The following is a 25085-nucleotide window of genomic DNA, read 5'->3' on the forward strand; positions in this document are numbered from 1 at the left end:
CAAAATAACACGGCACAATCAGAATCAGGTTTAATATCACTGATGTGTCATGAAATTTGTTATTTTGCAATACAGTGCAATACATAAAAATATTATAAATTATAATAAGAATTATACATTATAAAGAGAGCAAAAATAGTGAGGTAGTGTTCATGGGTGGGTTCATTGTCCATTCGGAAATCTGATGGCGAGGGGAAGAAGCTATTCCAAAAGTGTTCAGTATGTGTCTCCGGGCTCCCGCTCTGTATGTACTTCCGCTCTGATGACAGTAACAAGAAGAGAGCACATCCTGGATGATAGAGGTCCTGAAGACGTCCTCGATGCCGGAGGGGCTATGTGGTCAGCACCAGTCAAGATGGCAGAATTTTCATCTACATAAATCAACATTTCCAGGCTAACAATTCCAATCAATGCTGAGTTCAACTTTAAAAGGAGCTGGCTTTTAGATGAGATGTTAAACTGAGACTGTCATTAGAAAGAAGCCCCACTTCCTCTCAAAAATGGTCTTAGAAGATTCCAGTGCACGATTTGAAAAAGGAGCAGCTGAATTGTCCCTGAAACCTTAGCCAAATATTTATCCTGTATTCAAATAAAAATTATTAACTGATTACTGCCTGTGAGAGCTTGCTTTCTGTAAATTAGCTCCCTTTACCAGAAGGTCCAAGCATACATCATTAGCTGTAGAATGTTCTAAAGAAGAATGAAAGAAGTGCAGACCTCCTGTTTTTTTTTCTCTAATAAAAGCTGATGGTTAAGTGCTGAACAAATGTTCTCCTCCTCGCTGATGGTCAACACTGGCACACCTCAAGGGTACATGCTTAACTCACTGTTCTACTCTCTATATACTCATGACTGTGTGGCTAGACATAGTTCAAATACCATCTATAAATTTGCTGATGATACAACTATTGTTGGTAGAGTCTCAGATTGAGACGAGAGGGCACACAGAAGCAAGATGTGCCAACTAGTGGAGTGGTGTCTCAGCAACAACCTTGCACTCAACGATTGTGGACTTCAGGAAGGGTAAGACAAAGGAGCACATAGCAATCCTCATAGAGGGATCAGAAGTGGAGAGAGTGAGCAGCTGCAAGTTCCTGGGTGTCAAGATCTCTGAGAACCTAACCTGGTCCCAACATATTGATGCAGTTATAAAGAAAGCAAGACAGTGGCTATACTTCATTAGGAGTTTGAAGAGATTTGGTATGAAAACAAATACACTCAAAAACTTCTATCAATGTACCGAGGAGAGCATTCTGACAGGTTGCATCACTGTCTGGTATGGAGGGCCTACTGCACAGGACTGAAAGAAGCTGCAGGGGGCTGTAAATTTAGTCGGCTCCATCTTAGATACTAGCCTACAAAGTATCCAGGACATCTTCAAGGAGCGGTGTCTCAAAAAGGTAGTGTCCATTATTAAGGATCTCCAGCACCGAGGGCATGCCCTTTTCTCATTGTTACCATCAGGTAGGAGGTACAGAGGCCTGAAGGCACACACTCAGCAATTCAGGAACAGCTTCTTCCCCTCTGCCATCCGATTCCTAAATGGACATTGAACACTACCTCACATTTTTAATATATTTTTTTTCTGCTTTTTGCATGATTTTTAATCTATTTCATATATGTACTGTAATTGATTTACTTATTTTTTTCTTCTGGATTATTTATTGCATTGAACTGCTGCTGCTTAGTTAACAAATTTCACGACACATGCCGGCGATAATAAACCTGATTCTGATTCTGAATCTTCCTTCCCTCTCTAGTGTCAAGCTGTTGCTCCATCTTCAGCTTAAAGGCCTCGAGTCCAGAGGCCTATTTCAGGTCGGACATCCAGCGTAAGAGTGATCAGGGTGATTAACTAAGATTGATTAATTAAGCGATTAACTATGACTGAGGGGGTTTCAGTGTGCAAAATAAAACTCATTTCACTGGAAACTGGTTAAGACAGCATCTGCTTTAGTTGGTCAGTGAAGATTGCATTGGAATCTAGTTTTTGCAACCACAGTTTCTGAGGCATGAAATTTTCAAAAAAATAAATAAAAAATTACCAGCTGCTGTGCTGCATCAGTTCATAATCCGTAACCAGCATCTAGTGGTTACTGCAACATTCATGCAGCTGGTAACCGAATACGTTGGGTTTAGTCATTCAGCCTTTTGAAGTATATCGCCACCGTTACAGTAGTGTGTGTGTGTGTGTCTAACTTCCTACAAGTTAGCTCGACCCATTGACGAAGATGGGGAGCAGTTCATAACAGGAGAGCTGCTAAGCATCGGTTCTTTGAGCAAAAATGACTTGCATTTCTATGGTACTACTTGCATCAAACATCCAGAGCACCACCTAGTCAAGGGCAAAACACAGTCGTTATATTCAAAGTCAGCAAAGCACATTGTGCAAAATAAGCTTGGTATTCCCTCAACCCTCCATGGATTCATCCCAAGGTGCATGCACAACTCTCTAAATACACATCTGGGGCACCTGGTTACATATTCACATTTGCACTCACCCTTTTACAATTGTGCTGTGAAATACACAGCATTGAAAGGGTTTTTGATGCATCCCACCTCTTGACGCACATTTCTTCGGCTTTCTGCAATACAAGAACACTACCCTAGTTTCTTTTACCATTCAGTCTACTGTGGCACTTCAAAACCATCTGCCACCTTTTCCTACACCCCTCAATATCTTTCAGTTAATAACAATCTCACACTCAGATTTCAAATTAAAGACCAACATAGTATTAATCATTATCTGCCGAGTTCCATATTGTTACACACCTCTTTATGCAGAACAATATTCAAACTTCATTCCTGAAAGGTTTGCCTTTGATTTTTAGATTAATTCAAGGAGCCAGCCACAAGAGCTTTCCTCCACACCATCAGTCTCCCTTTGATACTGTAAAATTATCAACCTTCTTTTAATCTTCCATTCCTTGAATCTTTTAAATTAGAGCCACCTGTAGTGATGGGAGTGTCCCATGGTCACTCCACCATGATTGTAATCACTTTGAAACTACCAACATGGATGCTAGGCACAAAAGAATGAAAGTTTGTAAGCTTAACTATTCTGTTAACACCTGTGCAGAATATTTTCAGTAGGCGAATACATATTCAGAACAGAAACATTTACCATCTATAACGTACCCAAAACTCAAAAGACACATTTTAAGAGTTGGCTTTCAACTCGTATGCAGTTTCACTTGACAACTGTCTAATGGTCCAAATTCAAACTGCAAGACAGAGTATCTGTCAAGCTTAGAACCAATTTTTTCTAAAAAAAACCCAGCTCCTGATTCAATCCGCTAGTAAGCACGACAAGTCAGTATCTGGCACAACATGGATCATCTTTGCTCCTTGTAGTATTCATTGCCCCAGGAGACTCTAACAATCTGGTCAAAAGTATGTTTTACTCTCCTCTTTCAAATCTTTGAGTCAGTTTCTTCACAAGATTCTTCCCGAGCTTCTGTTAGAATTGCAGAGTCACAGATCATGGAAGTGAGCACTTCAGCCCAACTGGTCCATGATTCACATCTATCTAAGCAACACGCACAAAATGCTGGAGGAGCTCAGCAGGCCAGGCAGCATCTACGGAAAAGAGTAAACAGTTGACGTTTTGGGCTCAGAACCTTCATCTGGACTAGAAAAAAGGATGAGAAGTTAGAGCAAGGTCGCGGGATGGGAGGAAGAAGTACAAGGTGGTGGGTGATAGGTGAAACAGGGAGAGTAGGAGGGGATGAAGTAAAGAGCTGGAATGTTGATTGGTGAAAGAGGTAAAGGACTGGAGAAGGGGGAATCTGATTGGAGAGGACAGAAAGCCATGGAAGAAAGGGAATGGGGAGGAGCACCAGAGGGAGGCAATGGGCAAGTAAGGAGATAAGGTGAGAGAGAGTAATGGGAATGGGGAATGGTTTAGGAGAGGGAGTGGACAATTAGCAGAAGTTGGAGAAATCAAAGTTCATGCCATCAGATTGGAGGCTACCCAGATGGAACATAAAGTGTTGCTCCTCCATCCTGAGCGTGGTCTCATCACGGTAGAAGAGGAGGCCATGGACTGACATGTTGGAATGGGAATGGGAATTAGAATGGAAATGGATGGACACCAGGAGATTCTGCTTTTTCAGGCAGATGAAGCATCTGCAGATTTTCTGGTGTTCACATCAATCTAAGCTAGTCCCATTGCCCATGTCCCTCAAAACCCTTCCCATCCATGTACCAGGCCAGGTACCTTTTATTCCTGAATATACCAAGAGGAACCTATTCAAACAGACATTGGATATGTGTACCCTTTCCAGTTGACACAAAGACATTAAATGAAACTCAAGTCCAGCATTTTAACTAGTTGGTACAAACTTTTGCAATATCCATATCCTGTCACCAACTCAGCAAGCATATAAAAAAAACAAGGAGGCATATATTTGATTTCAGAATATCACTTTTGCTATTTTAATGTCAACAGTACCACAACCAAGTAGCTAAAGTCATACCAAAGACTACAGTCCCAGCTACAGTTCTAAAGTTCGGCTGAAATACTGTAGCTTAACCTGCAAAAGAGGAACACCAGTACGGGGCACAGATTCCCTAAAATAGAGGGCATAAACTTACCTTGAATTCCTACTCTCACCTTTAGGTGAAGTCAGCAAAAGGTGGAAGCAGAAGGTAACGCCTTTTTGTACAAGTTATAACCTTCTGCACTTGAAGCTGATTTAAAGAGTTACCGGACGGAGGCATGGGAGGGGGTCAACCATCACCAACGGAACCACACTATTCAAGGAAGCTTTCCTTTCGAAGAGAAAACCAGAGAGAGAATTTGGAAATAGAAGTCAGGGTGGAATGATTGATACAGATTCAGCTCATACATACTCTTTTCAACCCGCATAAATCTCAGTTTTGAATAAATTTTTACTTCCACTGTCGTGATTTCTCATTTCTGGAGTACATCCCAGGTGTAGACAGTTTCTTGGTGACGTCACTGCATTCGCACACTCCCAAACCTCCCTCCCTCCGAGTTGAGAGTCCAATTTCAGTCTTATTATTCACACTTTCATGACCGTAACTTTAAATAATCATTGTCAGTATTACCAGAAAATACTTTGACATATATTAGGATTAAACATAATCATCGCAAATCGACCCCTAACCTTCCCCAATCCCCTCCAAATGTCTAGAGCACTCAAACAGCTGGCAGCACACAAATAGTACTTCTGTTTTCGGTAATGTAGTAATCTATCTGAACACGAAAAGGAACATGTTATACTGAAACTTTGTCAGGAAGTAATATATATTGAACTTTCTGATCCCCTCTTCTCTCCACCCTCTGATATTTCACTCTGCATGTTTTGTTTTGGGAAAGGGAATCGACGGATCAAGAATGTTCTGACAGAAGAAGCAACTTATTTTTATCGCATAGCAGTGGCTGTAGTTTGGAGCAAGCAACTAATTACACAGCAAATGCTTCATGTACTGGCCATTCTCCACTCGAAGATGCTTACGGCCTTGCCAAGAAATAAGACTCCCAGGAAGAGCAAAATGGGATAACAAGTGAACTTCTCTGATTAACTTTGGCCACCTAACAAAAATGTTGAAATGCACATTCTTATAAGAATTTAATTTAAATTAAAGCACTTTTATTTTCAAACCAGCAAAAGGAGCAAGTTTCAACATCGACAGCCAAAACAAATGCATTCATTAAATTGTTATTTTACTCCCTTCCCAGGAACTATAAAATTTCAAGCTAGATTTAAAACATGCCTTTAAATTCAAAAAGGAAACGAACAAAATTGGACCAACTATGTACGTATTCTATAAAAATCCGATTAACAAATTTACTATACCTAACCAGAAAAAAAACAACACACGAAAATTTCTGCACTCGTTTTTAAAACCCGAGGACTAAGATTAAAGTCTGACATATTAAATGCATTTACTGACAAGAATAAACGATATCCAGAACTATGCTTTCCACCGCTGTCGGGGGAGGAGCTTACCAATAAAAATAAAAACATTAATTTTCTGAGTTCCTTTAAATGCATGGCCTTACAAAGTCTACGTGCTCATATTTTTGTCCCAGAGATCACTTATCCTCGTGTACGCGCGTCCTCCCCACCCTGCTTCTCGGGCAGATAAACTGCATCCGTCACTCACCATCACTCTATTTGCTCCAAGAAGTCGCCGGGAAGTTGGCAGCAATCAGCTGGCACAATCTGTCACCAGCTCCAGCCAAAGACGGAGAGGTTTCAAACAAAAACAGAGAACCGCTACACTAGCCCTCGATCAATTGGATTTCCGGATTAACAAGGAAAAACGAAAAGGAAACGTCGAACTATGATGTCAAAACAGAAACAAACTTTTGTTCTTATAAACACTCATTTCTAATATTTGTATATTGAGAAATAAAGACGATTTTCTTTTTTTAATAAATCCTTTCCCCCAAAAAAAGTCCTGAAATTTCATGCGCTACTTCAACGTAGATATTATTAAGAGGATCAGCCGTCAATTAAACGCTTCAAATAAAACAGAAAATAATACAAACACAAAATGAGGGAGCTTCAGTGTAACAACATCCAGCCAGGCACCCCTCGCGCTCCCGCCTCCCGGCCGCCGCACGCACCCACTTCTCATTGGATGGCCGCCGCACGCATCCACTCCTCATTGGACAGCCTCCGCATGCGTCGCAGCAGCGCCCCAACCACTTGGACGCGCTGTCCTGAGAGCTCGCAGCTGATTGGACCTTGGCCTTCTGTATGTGAACGAATAGTTACAGCGCGGCCTGAATGGATACAAAGGCAGCGCGCGGCGGCCCAGGGCATCGGGAGGGCAGAGGGCAGGTCGGAGGAACGCGCGGGGCAGACTGACCAACAGGGCTGAGGTGAAAGTTATGACAGAAGACTGGCCCCGAATGCCCTGGGCAACGGGAGCAGATCGGATGTAATCAGAGCGGGGAAAAGAAAACATGAATGCAGAGTTATGGTTGTGAGCTTCGTAGCGGGGTGAGGGGGGAGGTGTGCCAATACCAATATGACTTTGCAAGCACATTAGGGAATAAACGAGCAAAACTATACAAACCAAAATTGACAGCACATAATCCTTCGGCCCATCATGCTCATGCTAGTCAAAACGTAGCTACTGAAGTACTCCATCTTCGTGACTTTGGTCCCGTTCCCTTCAGGTTTACGAACGAACAATACCTAGGCATGATGATTGTTAACCACGAGATTCAGCAGATGCTGGAGATCCAGAACTACACACACAAATGCTGGGAGGAACTCAACAGGTCAGGTAGCATCCAGGGAAATGAATAAACAGTTGGCGTTTCAGGCTGAGAACCTTTCTCAGGACTGGAAAGGAAGAGGGAAGATGCCAGAAAAAAAAGTGGGGAGAGGGGAAGGAGAATTAGCTAAAGGATGATAGGTGAAGCCAGGTGGATGGGAAAGGTAAAGGGCTGGGGAAGAATGAATCTGATAGGAGAGGAGAGTGGAGGAGCGTCCGGGGGAGGTGATAGGCAGATGAGGAGAAGAGGTCAGGGTGAGGAATAGAGGAACGGGAAGGGAATTTTCTTATTGAAAGGAGCAATAGATGTTCATGCCATCGGATTGGAGGCTAACTAGATGGAGTATGAGCTGTTGCTCATGCACCCTGAGAATGGCCTCCTCGTGACAAAAGAGGAGGCCATGTCGGAATAGGAATGGCCACCGGGAAATTCTGCTTTTGGCATTAGGGATGGAGGTGCTTGACAAAGCAGTCCCCCAGTTTACATCAGGTCTCACCAATATGGAGGAGGCCACATCTGGAGCACCAGATACAATCGAGGACCCCAACCGACTTGCAGGTTGCCTCATCTGGAAGGACTATTTGGGGCACTGAATGGAGGTGAATGGGCAGGTGGAGTATTTCTGTCTCTTGTCAGCGACATGTGCCAGGAGGGAAATTAGTGGGGAGGGACAAATGGCCAAGGGAATCGTGGAGGGAGTGATCCCTGTGGAAAACAGAGATGGGGGAGAGGTAAAGGTAGGAGAATCCTGCTAAAGTTGGTGGAAGGTGCGGAGTATGATGAGTTGAATGTGGAGGCTCATGGGGTGGTAAGTGAGGACAAGCAGAAGTCTATCCCTGTGAAGGCGGTGGGAAGATGGGGTGAGCACAGATGGAGGAGATGTGGGTGAGGGCAGCGTCAATGATGGAGGAAGGGAAACCCCGTACTTTGAAAAAGGATGACATCACTGATGAATGTTGGTACAAAAGATTCTGCAGATACTGAAATCTTGAACATCAGACACAAAATACTGAGGAACTGATTTTCATTCCTGATGAAGAGTCTCAGTGCAAAACACCAACTGTTCATGCATGTTGCCTACATTCCTCCAGCACTCTATGTGTCGTTCACATTATGAATGTTACTGCTCTTTTATCGATTCACCAAATGAGATTGTCCTCTTGGAGAAGAAAGAGGTCTTTGCTCCCTCTAATTCCATCTACTATCTTAAATCTAAGAACAGTCTCTGCTGAGGGAAATGAGTTATTTCTGTTCAGGATTACTAGCCTCTTCTAAGTTATTAAAAAAAAAGTAAGCAGCTCTAAACTTCCTGTGTTCTAAAGATAACAAACTATCTCATTAATATTTCCTCATCTTAACTTTTCCGGTGCTCAGAGTTCTGTGATCTCTCTAAGAATGATAAATGGTCTCTGTAACGTGATCCCAACTATACATTTTATCCTCCTTCTTAAACAGTTGTTCAGGTTCAAGGGTGACTTCTTCTGTGGATTCAGAGTTAAATTAACTTTAATGGAGACACAAGACATTGCAGATGTTGCAATCTGGAGCAACATGAAAAACCCTGAAGGAACTCAGCGAGTCGGGCAGCATCAATGGAGGGAAATGGGCCCATTTCATTGGTGCCACCGGATGCCTGAGTTCCACCAGTACTTTGTGAGTTGCTCTGAGCTCCAGTCAAGTTTAGTGTCATGTGTTGAGGTACAGGTTAAAACAAGAACAAACTTGCTTGCAGTGGCAGCACAGGTAACACGTAAATTCAGTGAAGGTATATGATAGAAACCTGGCAAGGACACCATCTTTAATTGCCTTTGAGAAGGTAATGGTCACCCACCCTCCTGAACCCCTGCAAGTCCTCATCATTCAGTGTATATTTTGTAGATGGTACACGCAGCAGCCACTGTGCACCCAGAAGGGTGGGGAATGGGCATTTAAGGCTGATTTATACTTGTATATTTATATTTAACTCCAGCAACGATTTCTTAGCTTTTGCATGGTCTTAATGACTTTTTCTTATCTGTGTACATTTATCTTGAGATATTCCCATTCCATTAACACATCTTTGTAGGAAATATTTTAAATTCAAATGTACGATCTTGTACTGATCTATAAAGATCTTCATTTGTCAATATACAACCACTCTAAAAAATTTGTAAATATTTTCCAGTATTTTATGAAAACAACATTACATTAATTGAACAGAAAAGTTTCTTGGATTCAACCGGTCCACCCAACATATGTATATTCGGTTCAGATCTTCTCCCATCTTTGCTTTCTAAACCTGATCCTTGAAATAACCAACCTGGGTACTAACAAGGAAGCTAACAGAGGATAAATGCTTCCATCTATTACTTTGGGTAATCATTACCTAGTCTGCTTTTCTCCTACTCTTGAAGGACATCTCTGGGTTTGCTGGGCAATATGTTTCCTACCTGTCTAGCAGATGCCAATGTTAAAGTAGTCTGACCAGAAGCACTACAGGCAGAATGGTGTCTGCTCCTATAACTTTCCATCAGCTATGCCTTTGTCTTATATAGAGTGAATCAAATCAGTTGGAGATTGGATTCTGTGTAGGCTCAGGAGAGACCCAAGATGCATCATCTGCTCAGCAGTTCCGGCTGCACGCGGTTACAAACGCTTAGCCTCATCTTTAGCATTCGTATTACAGTGCCTTGCCATCATTGAGGCTGGATAAGTGCTTGGGCCTTCTCTTTCCAGGATCTGTTTACTTATCACCTCTGTTCACAGCTGGATGTGACTGGATGGCAGAGCTTTAGTCTCATCCATGTTGGGTTGCTTTTGCTCTTTATGCTGCTACTTCCCAGCTTGACAGTTCATTTCTATAGCTGCCCAAGAGGTTTTTTTCCTCACTGCTGCAGCTTGTAGTGATGTACATGCTGATGCAACACTAGAGACCAACACTATATTAGAGACCATTGCACGTGGCCAATTCCATTTTTAATCTGAGGAGAAACACTACACTACAGAATGGAGAGTATCCCTTACTGGAAAGATAGGAGTCCAGGCAGATGAATTTCAATCTGCCGCAGATGTTTTGGCAAAGGCAGTCATGTGGACGTGTCGCGATGAGGTCACACTCAGGTTGGAGGGACACCTTGTATTCCTCCAACCCGATGACATGAACATCAATTTCTTGAACTTCCAGTAATGCCCAGCCCCCCCCATTCACCATTCTCCATCCCCTTTTCCTTCTCTCGCCTTATCTCCGTGGCCTGCCCATCACCTCTCTCTCGCACTCATTCCCCCCTTTTCTCTCCTCCATGGCCTTCTGTCCTTAGATTCCCCTTTCTCCAGCCCTACTCTTTCACCAACTTCCCAGCTCTTTACTTCACTCCTCCCTCAGTTTCACCCATCACCCCTCCCCCCACCTTAAATATACTCTTCTTTCCCCAGTCCTGCTGAAGGGTTTCGGCCAGAAACGGCAGAAGCATCTCTTTTCCATAGATGCTGCCTGGCCTGCTGAGTTCTTCCAGCATTTTGTGTGTGTGTGTGTGTGTTGTTTGGATTTCCAGCACATACAGATTTTTCTCTTGTTTGCACGTGGACTTTATTCCTCAGGATGGTTCACTCAAGAAAAAAAGACCCTTTCCAACCACTCATTGTGATAGACACTTCCCTTTCAAGGCCTCTTGCCAGGGCTGTTCAAGAAGAGAAATAGCACTTTATCAGATGAAGAAGACAGCAAGAAAGTAGTGCGTGCACACTCAGCAGCCTCTTGGGGGGCCAACCAAAGGCATTCTCTTCTTTGTTAAATGTGTTTTTGAATGATCATAAGTCTATACTTAATCCCAATAACTATGGGTATAGCAGGTCTACCACATCAGTGATCTGCTCATGGTTCGGAGGAGAGTGCTGTGCTGCCAGGTGAGCCAGATTGGGTTCAGAGGAGCTGACCTGGCTGCAGACCGCGTTGCCGCTGAAAGGCACTGGACTTTGTGTGCAGCGAAACAGAGTGTCTTGGATTTTCTCTTGCAATTGCTCATTGGATGTTGATTGCTGCAGGCCGATTTCCCTTGGCAAGGCAGCAGCATAGTGTCTCGTGTAGTGCAGACTAGGCCTCAAGCTGTGGGCTTGCCTGCTGCAGCAGTCCGGTGTAGCATGGCATCCGTGCTGTGTTGGTGCTGCCCCCTGGTGTTCAATGAGTGGAACGACAGGCTGGATTACTGGGAACCATCAATTTGCAAGACTTGTCGCTCAGGGTCTCTGACTAAGAAATGTGCTTGCTTAACGTGGCGATGTTTTTCTTGCACCTTGAATGCACATGTTTTAGCACCTTGGCCTCAGGAATGCTGTCTTAGGCTACGTCTACATTAGACCGGATAAATCTGTAACCAAAGCTTTTTTCTTTATTTTGACCCTCCATCCACACTGAAATGGCGTTTTCCTCCCCCGAAAACGGAGCTTTTCTAAAACGCTCTCCAGAGTGTGTAAATCTGAAAACGCCGACTGGCTGGTGTAGTGTGTACGGGGTATCACTCAGCTGTATCCATGTATAGTTTGAATGACGATTGAACTTGATTTGAACAATATAAAAACAAATGTGTACTTTCATATTGTTAGTTGATAGAAATTGGTGTAGAATAACTGGCTTTCATTGGTTTATGATGGAATACTAACAAACTTCCAATGGACACTAAAAACACTAAATCTAAATCTTTTGTTTACTCCTGCATTGAGTGTTCTTTATACCGATTGTAAAGCAGAACTGTGAATGGTAACAGTAGGTGGCATCACTGCCTCATGCTTCACTAGAACTCTACATTCCTGGATCTAATTAACATTAAATCAGAATGAGAAAACAAAAGAGAAAATCACCGGTTTAATCAGAACCATTTAACCTTACAATAGTACAATGACTCAAAATTACATTTTACTTGATCACAAGGCATCTTTAAAATACTTCTTAAAGGTGTGGTGCAGGGAGCTCCTAAAAATAAAACAAGTCCGCATTTCTTTCTTGACAGAGGCCAAAGAGGAAAATTTTGGCGTTTTGAAGTGTTCAAGTCATTGTACAAGAGCAGTCCAGAATGAGGAGTCCACTGAACTTTGATTTAAGACGGAGTTACTCTACAAAGTCTCACCTAATGTGAGGATGAAACTAAACAATGGCATTCAACAAGAATTTGAGAAATCATAATCTTATCCTTCCCAGCAGCAGCACTATTTATTTTAATGTTGTTACATTTAATTACTATATAAATGAAGGATCAGCAAAAAAAAAATAGAATGCTCTGACTCTGATTAGAACTGAAAGTCATCTTCTGTGGATCACTGGCCACCAACTGGAAAAAAAAAGTTAGTGTATCAGGAACAAGAGTAGATAATGAAGTCACTACTTCAATTAAGTTTCATAACCCCAAGAATTTAACAAGTATTGTCATAACTTTATCATTACCTGCTTCTTAAATTTCTGGAGTTCAACTATTTTGAAGATGACCTAACTAATTCAAAATTTGACACTTTAACAAATTATTTTTTCTTTAACATACAAGGTTATAAATTAAAAAAAAACTCATCTCTATTCATTTCCAAATAGCTTTTTGGCAAGTCATAGTTCAGCTGCTTAAACAAATTATTTTCCATTTGACAAAAAAAATCCCTACGCAACTGATTATAGTGAAAAGCTTACGGCACGTTTTGGTAATTTGTAAACTTTCATTATATGAATTCTATCATTTGGATGGCATAAATAAAGAACTTAGTTATTCAAATACTTGATACTCTGAGAGCCATTTGCAAGTATTATTTGTTGTTCATCATAAAAAACACATCTATATAACCCCTCCATCAATCTTAAAAGTTCCAAAATGTTTGAAAGCACTAGTGAGGTGCAATCACCATTATAGTCACACGGTGGAATTAGAAATACAATGTTAGTAAAAATAAACTCAAAATATTCTTCCATTTAACAAGGATTACAACAATCAAAGGAGTCAACAAGTGAAAAAGGCAAAACACCTGATGTTCACCAAATGGTCCCAAGTTTAAGGGTCAACAATGCCAGTCCCTTCTACACAGGTCTCATTGACTTGGACTAGATTTCACCATTTTGAATGGACCATTTATAGGTAATGGCAGATGGTACAGGGGGAGAATTAGAAATAATGAAACATGAATTTCAGTATTTTTGCCTTTTGTTGGAGGCACAATTGGTTTTACATTCGCAAGCATTCCCACAGCAATTTCTACAACAAAACTGAAGGTGGAATTACACAAGTCCATTTTCACTCTTTAGATTTAGCACTGCAAGTCTAGTGTACTTGGAATCTTAACAAAATACTTGTCAGTGCTATCTTCAAGTAAAATAAATCACTTCTGTTTTATTTTATTGTACCAATCCATGGATCGTTTTACAGCCATTTGCCAGTTTTCTAATGTGGTTTTATAATGATGTGGTACAGCTTGTGGTTTGAAGATCTTTTCCACAGAGTTAATCTTCTTTAATTCTTCTCTGCTATCCCAGTATCCTGTAACAGCATTAAACAATATTATTAAGGTCTCTATCTTGTAAAGAAAAATAAATTAAATCAGTGTTGTGTAAGCTTTTGCATCAGATAGCAAGATTCACATGTTCCCTGATCTATCACATTTTGCTAGAAAGTCATGAACTGGAAATATTAACTTTCCTACTCTACAATGCTGCCTGATCTGCTGAATATTTCCAGTATTTTCTTTATTTCAGAATTCCAGTATCAGCAGTCTTTTTGCATTAAAAAAAAATTCATCCTAATTACCAAGGGAGTTATAATAACTGTAGGCTCTTCAAATTGACTGCTTGTAAAAGCAAATAACAGATTAAGGAGTCATTCATAGAAGACCCATTATTGATCACAATCAACTCAACTCTGTAACAGTAGCTGGTGTGCTAATCTCATGCAAAAGTTTATACAAGGTACTGTATACACAAATGAATTGAATGTCAAGTTTTAACTGCATTATCAGAATTGCAATACAATTGAAACTCCCCTGCAAAAGTATTTGACAGTGGACCAGGTGGATAAAGTTTGATTTGCAAAAGTAATTGATATTTTATTTGAATGCTTTTGAACAGGAAATCCTAAAAAAAAGTTGTGATTATAGCCCGGCCCAACACAGGTAAAGCCTCAGGACTCTCACTACCAGATTCAAGAACTGTTATTACCCCTCAACCATCAGGCTCTTGAACCAGTGGGGATAACTTCACTTCCCCAATCATTGAAATGTTCCCACAATCTATAGATTCACTTTCAAGGACTCGTCTCATGTTCTCAATATTTATTGCTTACTATATTTTTTACTTTTACTATTTGTTGTAGTTTGCGTTGTGGTCAAACGCCCAAGTTGGTGTGATCTTCCAATGATTCTATTGTGGATTTATTGAGTATGCCTTCAAGGAAGTAAATCTCAAGGTTGTATATGATGACATACATGTACTTTGATAAATTTACTTTTAACTTAAATGTTACCCAAATTCAAAATTGACATACCAATGGCAAGACCAGCTAAAAAAGCTGCCCCGAGACAGGACATATCTACTTGGCTAGGTCTCTCAATGTCACAGGTGAGCAGATCTGTTGTAAGTTGCATGACAAACTGGTTGTTACATATACCACCATCGGCTCTGTATATAATAAAATAAATATCAGCAAAAGGAATGCAATACCAAGAGCTACCATCTCAGGAGAAACTGAACTAAAAGTTAAACAAATTTATTTGGCATTTTAAAAATAAATGCTGGACATTTTCCTCATTGATATCAGTAGTTTTAGCGAGTTAATTGTAAAATTCAGAACTGATTGTGTGTAAAAAAAACTACTAAAAACAGTGCTCTGAAATTCAAATAAAGAATACCTGATACGTGTAATTGGAATGTGGATTTCTCTCAGCATTGTATCATATAGTTGCTTGTTCCTATATCACAAAACAAACATGTCAAAAATATCACTAATATGGAAAGGATTTAGAGAAAATGTTAAATTATTCTTTAAAGTACCAATAAAATTTAGAGTATTTTCAAATTTTGTTCACTTGCGAGTCTAGATATTACCTGCCTTTTAAGCAAGATTGGGAAGCATGGTACATATTTGCTGTGGAATTTTACCATTAAAAGCAACAGATTCAAATTTCTTGCATGTCAGTAGGTTGCAATGGCTTATGTGAAGCGGTTCTGCATATGCCAACAGCTGGAGTGCAGTTATATTTGTCCGGTATGTTTTAAGTTTATATTTCCACAAGTAAGACTGCCGGTCATCACTGTGACAAGAAACTACATTAAATTTAATAAGGAGATTACACATTTCCCAACTTGTAGTAATCTTCCAATGGAGGAGGAAAAGATACAGAAAACTAACAGACTTCTGGCCAAGTTCTATTGCAAAACTAGAGCAGATGATCTGTATGAAGAATCATTATTGGGAGTTATGTGGAAGGAAATAATGGAATTATGTTAACAAGAGCAGCTTCAGCAGTAATGATAGAACTCGGTCCTAAGTCTGCATTCCAGTAAAGGATGATCTGCGAGCAACCAAAAAGCCCATGGGTACATGCTAATCATGTGCGTATACGATTAGAATTTATGGAAGTTTGAGACCCGGAACTGCAACATAACAATCATTGTTCAGAGAGCCGTGGCTGGATGAATGGCTCAAAATGGTCAGTCTCAGGAATTCCTTATTGCTTTTTGTTCTGGAAATAAAGTCCAGAATGGTTTAGAGGTACGTTGATCATGGACTAAATATCTGGCCAAAGACTAGGGTTGTAAATTTGCAGTTTAGCATTTGGAAATGAAGACAATCATAAAATGGTTTCGCTGCAGAATCATAAAGAATTCACAATACTGGAAGTGGACATTGTGCATGTAGCGGTTTAATAAAAAAGCTACCCAGCAGCAACAGGGAAAGGAAAGACTGTTCATCTAAGGGGTTCCAATCATTTTTATGCCACGGACCACTATCGTTAACTGAGGGGTCCATGGACATCAGGTTGGGAACCCCTGGTTTAGGGAGATACTGATCAAAAGGGATTAGTGAACAAAGGCACCTTGGTCAGAAGGACAAATTGGTCCAAAGGGTCTACTTACATACAGTCTTCCAGCATGAACCCAACTCTTTGAATTTTTTTTTACTCTAACCACCATCACAAGGAGAGAATTCCTGATCCCTCCAACCTGTAGTAATAGTGATTTCCTTTACCTCTCCTTTAACCTTCTTCTAGTACATTTGGCACTGGCAGTACGGCCTGTTCTTGTGATGTAACTTCAAATCCACAAAAACGTCCAATACCAAAGGGAAAAAAAGGTTCACTCCAAAAGCCAATTACCTAAAATTGGGCTCTATCATTAAATTTTAACATTTAAAGAGCTTGCTAATACATAATATACAATAATGATTACAGTCCAGAAGTACTTTTTCTTCCTCACATAAGTGTTCAAATAAATAACATCTTCGGCTTGTTTCCACACACCTGAAGGCTATGGATTCCAATATTGCTCGAACCAGATGAATTTTAGTTGTTGAAGGTTTCAGTCCCATAAATGATGCACACGCATTAGGATCATTTAAAGGAGCCTGGCCAAAATAAAACACAACACAGTAAAAGATGTAGTTCAATACCAGTAATTCACATCTACCGACTGACAGAGAAAGCAGAGTGGTCGACAACACAGTAAGTTAGAATTTTTTAAAATTAATGTTGTCAGATGCATAAAATTAAAAGGTGGATCAGCTCAAAGTATCACACTCCTATGTATATGCCATGTGAATAATATTATGAGATCATTTCACTGTGCACAACCCCCAAACTATTACACAGTCCTCAGCAACTAATTCATGGCTGATTCAACCAATTTGGAGCAGATTTGATGGGCTGAATGGCTTAATTCTGCTGTCTTAAGGCTACAGAAAACAGTGGATATGTGTTTAGCAAACACTTAAACAGCAATTGAAATACTCTCCATGCCGCAGTTGAATTTGTTGTTACAGCACCAAGACAGCCCCAGATCTGATTATTACTCTATTGATCTTGCACAGTTGAGCAGGTGCAATGTTCGGTCTGGCAGAGTGGGCACTGCTCATATGCTACAAAGGTATGGGAAAGTACAGTTTGATCCCAAGTCCTGCCTAATATCCATTTCCTCTGTTACATACTTAAGCAGTACGTTCACACTACATAGAACATTTATAATGCCAGAAGCATCAAGTAGCAAGCGGGTTCAGTTTCTGCTCATGTGAGCCAAATGGCTATTGGTACCATCAAGACTCACTTCCAAAGAAAGAACATTTGAGAAAGAATTAAAAGTTGTTGCAAGCAAATTTGTGGACTCAATAAAAATTATTTGAAGGCTTGTATTTGTTACTCCCATGTGGAAAAACCCAGTCTTTGTATCACTCTCTGTTAAGTGATTAAATGTAATCTGTATTCCACGTTAACTACCATCTGCTTTGTCAGCTGTGAGAATTGTTCTGATTCACTGGTAACCCTTCTCAAAACTTGCCCTGTCATGTCATACCACAGATCCCTGTAGTGGGTACCAATTTCAGTACCAGGAGGTGGTGGAGTCAGAGACAATCACTATGTTTAAGAAACATTCAGACAGGTATTTGAATAAGCAGGACATAAAAGGCAGACAAATAGGATGATTAATGTACATGAGCAAAAAAAATGTTAGTGTTGGCATGGTCTGTACTGTCCAACTCTAAGGAAGATGAAATGAGGATAATACAAGTTTATGTCTTGAAAACTTGTGTGAATACTCAGTCAAGTTGCATTTATTTCAATGCTAAGGTTTAAGAGGCAAGGCAGATGAACTCAGGATTGGATTTCAGTGTTGGAAGGGAGTCTGGCGACTTGTGTGCACCAAAGGGTGCTGTTGGGACCCTTGTTATTCATATAAATGATTTGGATGTGGTTGCACAAGGCTTGATTAGCAGATTACACATTTAGGAAAGGCGGCTGATAGTGAAGAGGGTTATCGTAGATGAGAAGGGGATCTCGATCAGGAAAGCAAATGGGCTGAGGAGTGACAAATGGATTTCACTTCATTTTAGTGTGAGGTGATGCATTTTGTAAAGTCAAACCAGTGTGGGACTTCTCCTATCAATGGTTGGACACCAGGGAGTGTAATGGAACAGGATTTAGGAATACAAGTGAAAAGTTTGTTGGAAGCAAAGTCACAAGTAGACAGTGTGGAGAAAAAAGCACTTAGCCTTCTGGCCTTCAGTCAGGAAACTGAGTATAGGAGCTGGGACATTACACTCAGTAGCCACTTTATTAGTTACCTCCTTTACTTAGTAAAGTGGCCACTGAGTGTATGTTCATGGTTTGCTGCTGTTGTAGCCCATCCACTTCAAGGTTCGATGATCTGTGCGTTCAGAGATGCTCTTGTACACATCACTGTTGTGACATGTGGTTATTCGAGTTACTGTCACCTTCCTGTCAGATTAAACCAGTCTGACCATTCCCCTTTGACCTTTTTCATTAACAAGGTGTTTTTACCCACAGAACCATTGCTGACTGGATGTCTTTTGCACCATAATCTGTAATCTACAGGGACTGTTGTGCATGAAAATCCCAGGAGATCAGTAGTTCCTGAAATACTCAAACCACCCCGTCCGGCACCAACATCCATGCCGCAGTCAAAGTCACTTCGCTCACATTTCTTCCCATCAGCTGAATCTTGACTACATCAATATGCTTTTATCCACTGAATTGCTGCCACATGATTGGCTGATTAGATATTTGCATTAACAAGGTGTACAGGTGTACCTAATAAAGTGGCCGTTGAGTGCATGTTGCAGCTCTACTAGACATTGTTGAGGCCACAGCTCTGGTCACCCTATTATTGGAAAGATTTGGTTGAACTGGAGAAGGTGCAGAATAGATATATGAACAAAGATGTTGCCAGTACCGGAGGGACTGAAGGGAGAAGTTGACTAGGCTGGGGCTTTAGCACTTGTATCATAAGAGAATGAGGGGTGACCTTAGAGAAATGTTTAAAATTATGAGAGACATAGATAAGGTGTATGGTAAAAGTCTTTTCTCAGGGTAAGGGAGTCCAAAACTCGGGGTAATAGATTTAGAGTGGGGGAAGGATTTCAAAGGGACTTGAGGGGCAACTTTTTCTACATGGAGGCGGGGGTGAGTGTATGGAACAAGCTGCTAGAAGTAGATGAAACTGGAATAATAGGATCATTTAAGAAGCAATTGGATTAGTAGATGAAGGTGTGGGGCTTAGAGGAATATGGGTCATACACAGGAAATTGAGACTAGCTGTGTGAACACTGTGGTCAGTATGGACTCATTGGGTCATAGGACCTGTATCTGCACTGTATTGCTCTGTCACTCTCAATTTTATTCTCCAACTTCATAAATACCATCTGGCTTTCAGTGTAATCTTATAATACATGTTGCCAGCTTCCAAAATCCCTCACTGAAAGTGAATAATAGTGTCTACTAATTATTCTTCATTTAGTGTTAGAGGCTAGGACTTACATTCTTATGGGAATTATTGATGCATGGTGAATTGTGGTCACAATTCATGAGATCAAGACTGTGTTTACACACTTAAACTTTGTAGAGGAAAAGTATATTGTGCATTGTATAAGGGAGTCCAAAACTCGGGGTAATAGATTTAGAGTGAGGGGGAAGGATTTCAAAGGGGACTTGAGGGGCAACTTTTTCCACACGGGGGGGGGGGGTGAGTGTATGGAACAAGCTTTACATTGTATTGTAAAGTACAGTTACACATCACTAAAAAGTATTTCTGTTAATACTTTGATTCAGCACACATTAAGGTAGAAATTACCTTGTATTGTACATTTCAAATTCAGAGTCCATTGCCTTCCAATTTGAAGGGATGAGAGTAAAAAAGAAACAAAATAAAACCTGTCATTTTTATTTAACAAGTTGCATCAATATCATTGTAACCGATGTTAACAAATATTCAAGTGCTCTGCAATTTGTTTGAGCAATGGATACGTGGTCGCAGAGTTTGGGAAACATCAACAAGACCACGATTATTGCCCAACTTCAGTTACTCTGGACCACTGCAGCCTTTATCATTACCTGCTTCCACAACAGAGCATTGGATAGGGAATTCCAGCTTTTCAAATTAAGGAAGAGGATAAAATGGTGATGCATGACTAATTTCAGCTGGAGTGTGTAGATGATTAATACTTTCATGTCACCTTGAATTGTCGGCAGTCTAGCTACAGAGGTTGGTAAACTTTAACATTTAATTCTTTTTCTGACCTCCTTTTTGATCTAAACGTTTGAATGCAAGTCTGTATCTTAACCAAGAAACCATTCTTTGCGCAAAACCCTACACATCAATAAAAATATTGGAATTGTAACAAATAACATGTAAATAATAAAAAAAACTTCAACCATTGATCAGCATGTTAATTATATCATGTCAATCAAGCTGAAATTGTTCTCCCTTTGGGGTTTTTTTTTTAACCCCAAGTTATTATAAAAATGTATCCAACACTTGAAGAAAATCCACCAAGAAAAGAATCTCCAAATACTTTGGTAGAAGGTAGACACTGTCCTAGTTTCCATCAGTCTTCTGGCATGCCACTCAGGGACCTGTGCTAGTATTATTTTGTGACTGTGTGTACAATTGCAAGAACATCTGCTGTATGAGACTGTGTTCTGCCCATTGGCCCCGGACAACGATACTTCGAGCTGAAAAGACCACGTTGAATGACAATTAAACTTGAACAAGCTGGACATTACAGACCTAGATAGACCAGACTAGAACATATACTGTACAGGAAAATGGAGGTGGGCGTGGAGATCAGCCAAATTATGAATGACGATGCAGCAGTGAAAGGAAGATGCTTTAATTGTGGGCTGATTTAATTGTAAAAAAAAATTGAGGAACAATGAAAAACAAAGCTGATCAAACAGTAGCAGACTTGTCTAGCGTCTTTCCTATTAGTATGTAATTTATGTCATTAATTTTCTTTGAAACACCTACCAATTTCCAAATTCAAATGTGGAACACTCACACAATAAAACAAAGTCCAATGCAGGCATTGATTGCACAAAGTGAATTATGAACATTTTGAAATAATGCATTATGCAGTGGACAACTTGTACGTTGTGTAAATTTACCTGTAATCCACTGAATGCTGGAACAAAAAATACACCATCTGAATCTTCGACTTCTTGCGCCATCTTTTCGGTTTCAGTAACGTCAGAGAACAAACCTAGAATGACAAGAGGATGACGTTAGAGAAGTTGGGATGGAACATCAGCTTAAACACCATGCCATATCATCTAGTCTACAGCCAAGGGAAAAGCAGCTTTCTTTTGTTAATCATAAAAAAACATGAAATTGAAGACACTATTTCCCAAACCTAAGTCAAAATTTAATTGTCTTACTCAGGGAGCTAACGGAAGCAAGATCGTGGATTGTCCGGAGAAGTTCAGTGTTCACCATTGTAATAGATTTTTATTAGCTAATGTTATCACAGGAGAAGCAGCACAGGAAGGCAGACTATTAGCTATCTGTTTGCTTGTTTATTTATTGAGAAACAGCATGGAACAAGCTCTTCCAGGCCTTCGAGTCATGCTGCCCAGCAACTCCCAACTTAACCCTAGCCTAACCACAGAAAAATTTACAATGACCAATCAACCGACTAACCAGTAGGTCATTGGACAGTGGGAGGAAACCGGTGCACCTGGATGAATCCCATGTGGTCACGGGGATAATGTACAAACTCCTTACAGCTTCAGGAATGGAACCTGGGTGGCTGGTACTGTAAAGCATTGTACTAACCATTATGGTATCTGCAGTATACCACTAGTTACAGGCCTCCAGTCAGAGAACCAACCATCTACTACCACTCTAGTTCTCCCGTAAAGCCAATGTCTAATCCAATTTACTACCTAATCCCGAATGCCTCTTCGGCTCCATTTAAAAAAAATTGTAACTTACAGTAAATTTTTGTCTTGAAAATACTGCTACTGGAAAACAACAGATTTCACGACATATGCCAGTGTTAACAAACCAGTTTCTGAACAAGCATCATTACAAAGTTTTTTTGATACACAACAATGGTTTGGGAAGGAGCTCATTTTCAGATGGGAAGACTGAACACAAATATTTACATGGAAAAATTGTTTTCATAAAATGAACAAACCACATGTGTGGATGTGGATGTTCAGTCAGTGGATTTCAGGAACCATATCTAACAATATGATCTTTTAAGGATGTAGCAAGATGCACTGAATTTTGTGCATTACCAGAAACCATAAGATTATGAAAGATACAGAAGAGATTAAAAACAAAAAATGAGAGAAGTGTAGCTTTTGTGAAAAAGGAAAGATATTTGATGTATAGTATATAGAAGACAGCACTAATAGAAACATGGAAAACCTACAGCACAATACAGGCCCTTCAGCCCACAAAGTTGTGCCGAATATGTCCCTACCTTAGACATTACTAGGGTTACCCATAAGCCCTCTATTTTTCTAAGCTCCATGTACCTAACCAAAAGACTCTTAAAAGACCCTATCGTATCCGCCTCCACCACCATTGAAGGCAGCCCATTCCATGCACTCAAGTCAGTAATTTCAAAATATCAATGCATATGCATTTTATTGCAGAAGGAATTACAAAAACCATTGGAAACGTACTACCTGGGACTTTTGGAGATGTTTATCTCCATTTGAAAAAAAATTAACACTCCCTGTGAAAGTCCAGGCATATTCTCTTGGGAAAGGCATTTTGTGTACACTTTCAAAAAGTCAATTGTAAGATTCAATGCACGAGAGGGAGGTGATAATGGCGTACAGGCAGGACCGCAAATTGGTTTGAGGAAGATTATATGGTGAGGTAGGTCAGTTTTTCCAGTGAGAAGTAATTGCAAGTACTTTTACAAACGATTGGGCTGGAGATCAATGTGTAGCTTGAGAAGTTAGAATTCTGAAAGGGGCAAGTAGGGAGATAGTTTTTTTTTTAAATGGTCACCAAGATAATGCCCAATATGAAAATACACAAACAAAGTGAATGATTTTTAAAAAACAATGTATGTTTTTAAAAAAATGTAATTCTGTACATTTCGGAGTAAAACAATAGGGTGGGAGAGAAACAAGGATAATGCATTTGGTACATGGTAGAAAATCATCAGTGGGGATGTGTTATAGGTGCAATGACGGCAAAGCTACTAGCAACTGATGTTACAGCTTTGAAAAACTGACAGCAACAACCGCTCATTCTGAATTCAAGTCAAATATCAATGACCCCCAGTCCTGTTGACACAATTGCAGAAGTACACAGAGTATCAAATATTAATAGTGTTTTTCTGATGAGGCAAAGTACTAACTACCTTTCCAAAAGAATGTGAATTCCAAACTGCTATTGGGAAAGAAGATGGTTCTCACTTATCTGAACTAACATACACCTTACAACCTTTACAGCAAATGCTGAATATCTGTCACTGACTTGATATGTGTAGGAACTGGTGAGGAAGAAAAAAATGTCACACATGTACAAGACTGATTTTACATTAAAAATAATTCATTGGAAGGAAAAATCTTCTGAATTAACAATTAGAAAAAAAAATGCCGCTGTGGATGAGGTTCCTCATCCTGCATTTAACTCTTGAAATAAATAAAATGGTCAGAGAAAGCCAGGAAATTGAGGCATTTCCCTGCATGCACATGCCTCAACTTGACGTAAGAATATTCACAAACCAAATGATAGAAGCAGAAGCACAAAGAAAGACTCCTCTTACATTGAAATGCCAATATTTATTGATCCAATAGATAAACAACAAATTTCATAGACTGAAAGACAACTGTACTGAGAGTATAACAAAGTTAAAGCAAACAATGCACACACAGCAACATAGCTCCTTACCTAGCTGTTGCGCCCATTGGATCACTTTACCCGTATCAGCAGCATTTCCTTCTGCAATATATGTTACTTCAGATCCAATTTTCCAGCCAACCAATGGATAAAGTCCTGTATTAATAAAGTAAAACATCAGGCGCCTGTTTCAGTTTCTGCCCATTCAGTAATGTGGTACTCCAGATTCATCTTATACGTGGCTGGCCAATATTCAGATTCATTTGCTTATCACATGTACATTGAAACATACTGTGAAAGGCACTTTACATTAACAACCAACAAAACCTAACAATGTGATGGGGGCAGCCTGGAAGGGTCCCCGCACATTCTGCACTAACATAGCATACAACCGCCAACTCCAAATTCTGAAACTACTTCCAGGAATTTCAGCTTCACTCTCATGGTCATTTCAATGTCCAATCAGAATGGCTACCATTTAGGTGGACGCAATGAACATTAGTCATGCACACGCAGACCAGGAAAGACTCCATGAAAGATGCAGAGGAAAAAAATTAGACAAATGAAAAATAAATACAAAATTTCAAAAGTTTTTAAGCCCAAATTATTTTAGATCCATTCAAATTTAGTAAAATCACCAGAAGAATAGAAAAGAACCCTGAAAGAATGAAAATTGTAAAACAGGGGAGATCATTATAAGACATAACCGTGGCTAGACAAGGGAACAAATGGAAAATACAAATTGTTATTTTTTTTTAAAAAAACACAGAAGGAGAAGCAAGCCTGTAAGTGCTAACAAAAGTTAGAGTTGTATTAGATGCAAAGATGAGGCATATAAAATTGAAAGCAAAAGCGGATTGGATCAGTTTAGAATTCTGTAAAAAGAAACACACACACACAGTGGAGTTTGATGAAGAGGAATGACAAAGTATGAGTGTAAATGTGTTAGGAACATTAAAGAGAATTGTAAAACTCCTAGGTAAAAAATAAAAAGATTTAAAAGATAAATCC

At 40.0% G+C, this 25085-nt stretch overlaps 2 protein-coding genes across 8 annotated transcripts in view; both read right to left on the reverse strand.

The window, feature by feature from the left end:
- The window catches only part of LOC140725685 (transcription factor Dp-2-like), a 256670-nt gene extending 250104 nt beyond the window's left edge, over window positions 1-6566 (reverse strand). For 4 of the 7 annotated variants that reach the window (XM_073041500.1, XM_073041499.1, XM_073041497.1 and 1 more), the window contains exons 1-2: window positions 6136-6566; window positions 4597-4773 (exon numbers count right to left, since the gene is read on the reverse strand). The gene's annotated coding sequence lies outside the window, so the exon portion shown is untranslated. Of the gene's footprint in view, window positions 1-4596; window positions 4774-4854; window positions 4872-6135 lie in introns of those variants that run through there. The other 3 variants (XM_073041494.1, XM_073041493.1, XM_073041495.1) reach the window with 3 other exon arrangements.
- Window positions 6567-12085: 5519 nt separating this feature from the next.
- Window positions 12086-25085, reverse strand: part of gk5 (glycerol kinase 5) — a 77577-nt gene continuing 64577 nt past the window's right edge. The window contains exons 11-16 of the mRNA XM_073041504.1: window positions 24126-24230; window positions 21374-21468; window positions 16721-16824; window positions 15110-15169; window positions 14746-14879; window positions 12086-13746 (exon numbers count right to left, since the gene is read on the reverse strand). Of these exons, the coding sequence (XP_072897605.1) occupies window positions 13589-13746; window positions 14746-14879; window positions 15110-15169; window positions 16721-16824; window positions 21374-21468; window positions 24126-24230 (656 nt within the window). The 3' untranslated portion in view covers window positions 12086-13588. The remainder of the gene's footprint in view (window positions 13747-14745; window positions 14880-15109; window positions 15170-16720; window positions 16825-21373; window positions 21469-24125; window positions 24231-25085) is intronic.

This window comes from Hemitrygon akajei, chromosome 3 (assembly GCF_048418815.1).
Source record: "Hemitrygon akajei chromosome 3, sHemAka1.3, whole genome shotgun sequence".
NCBI lineage: Eukaryota > Metazoa > Chordata > Chondrichthyes > Myliobatiformes > Dasyatidae > Hemitrygon > Hemitrygon akajei.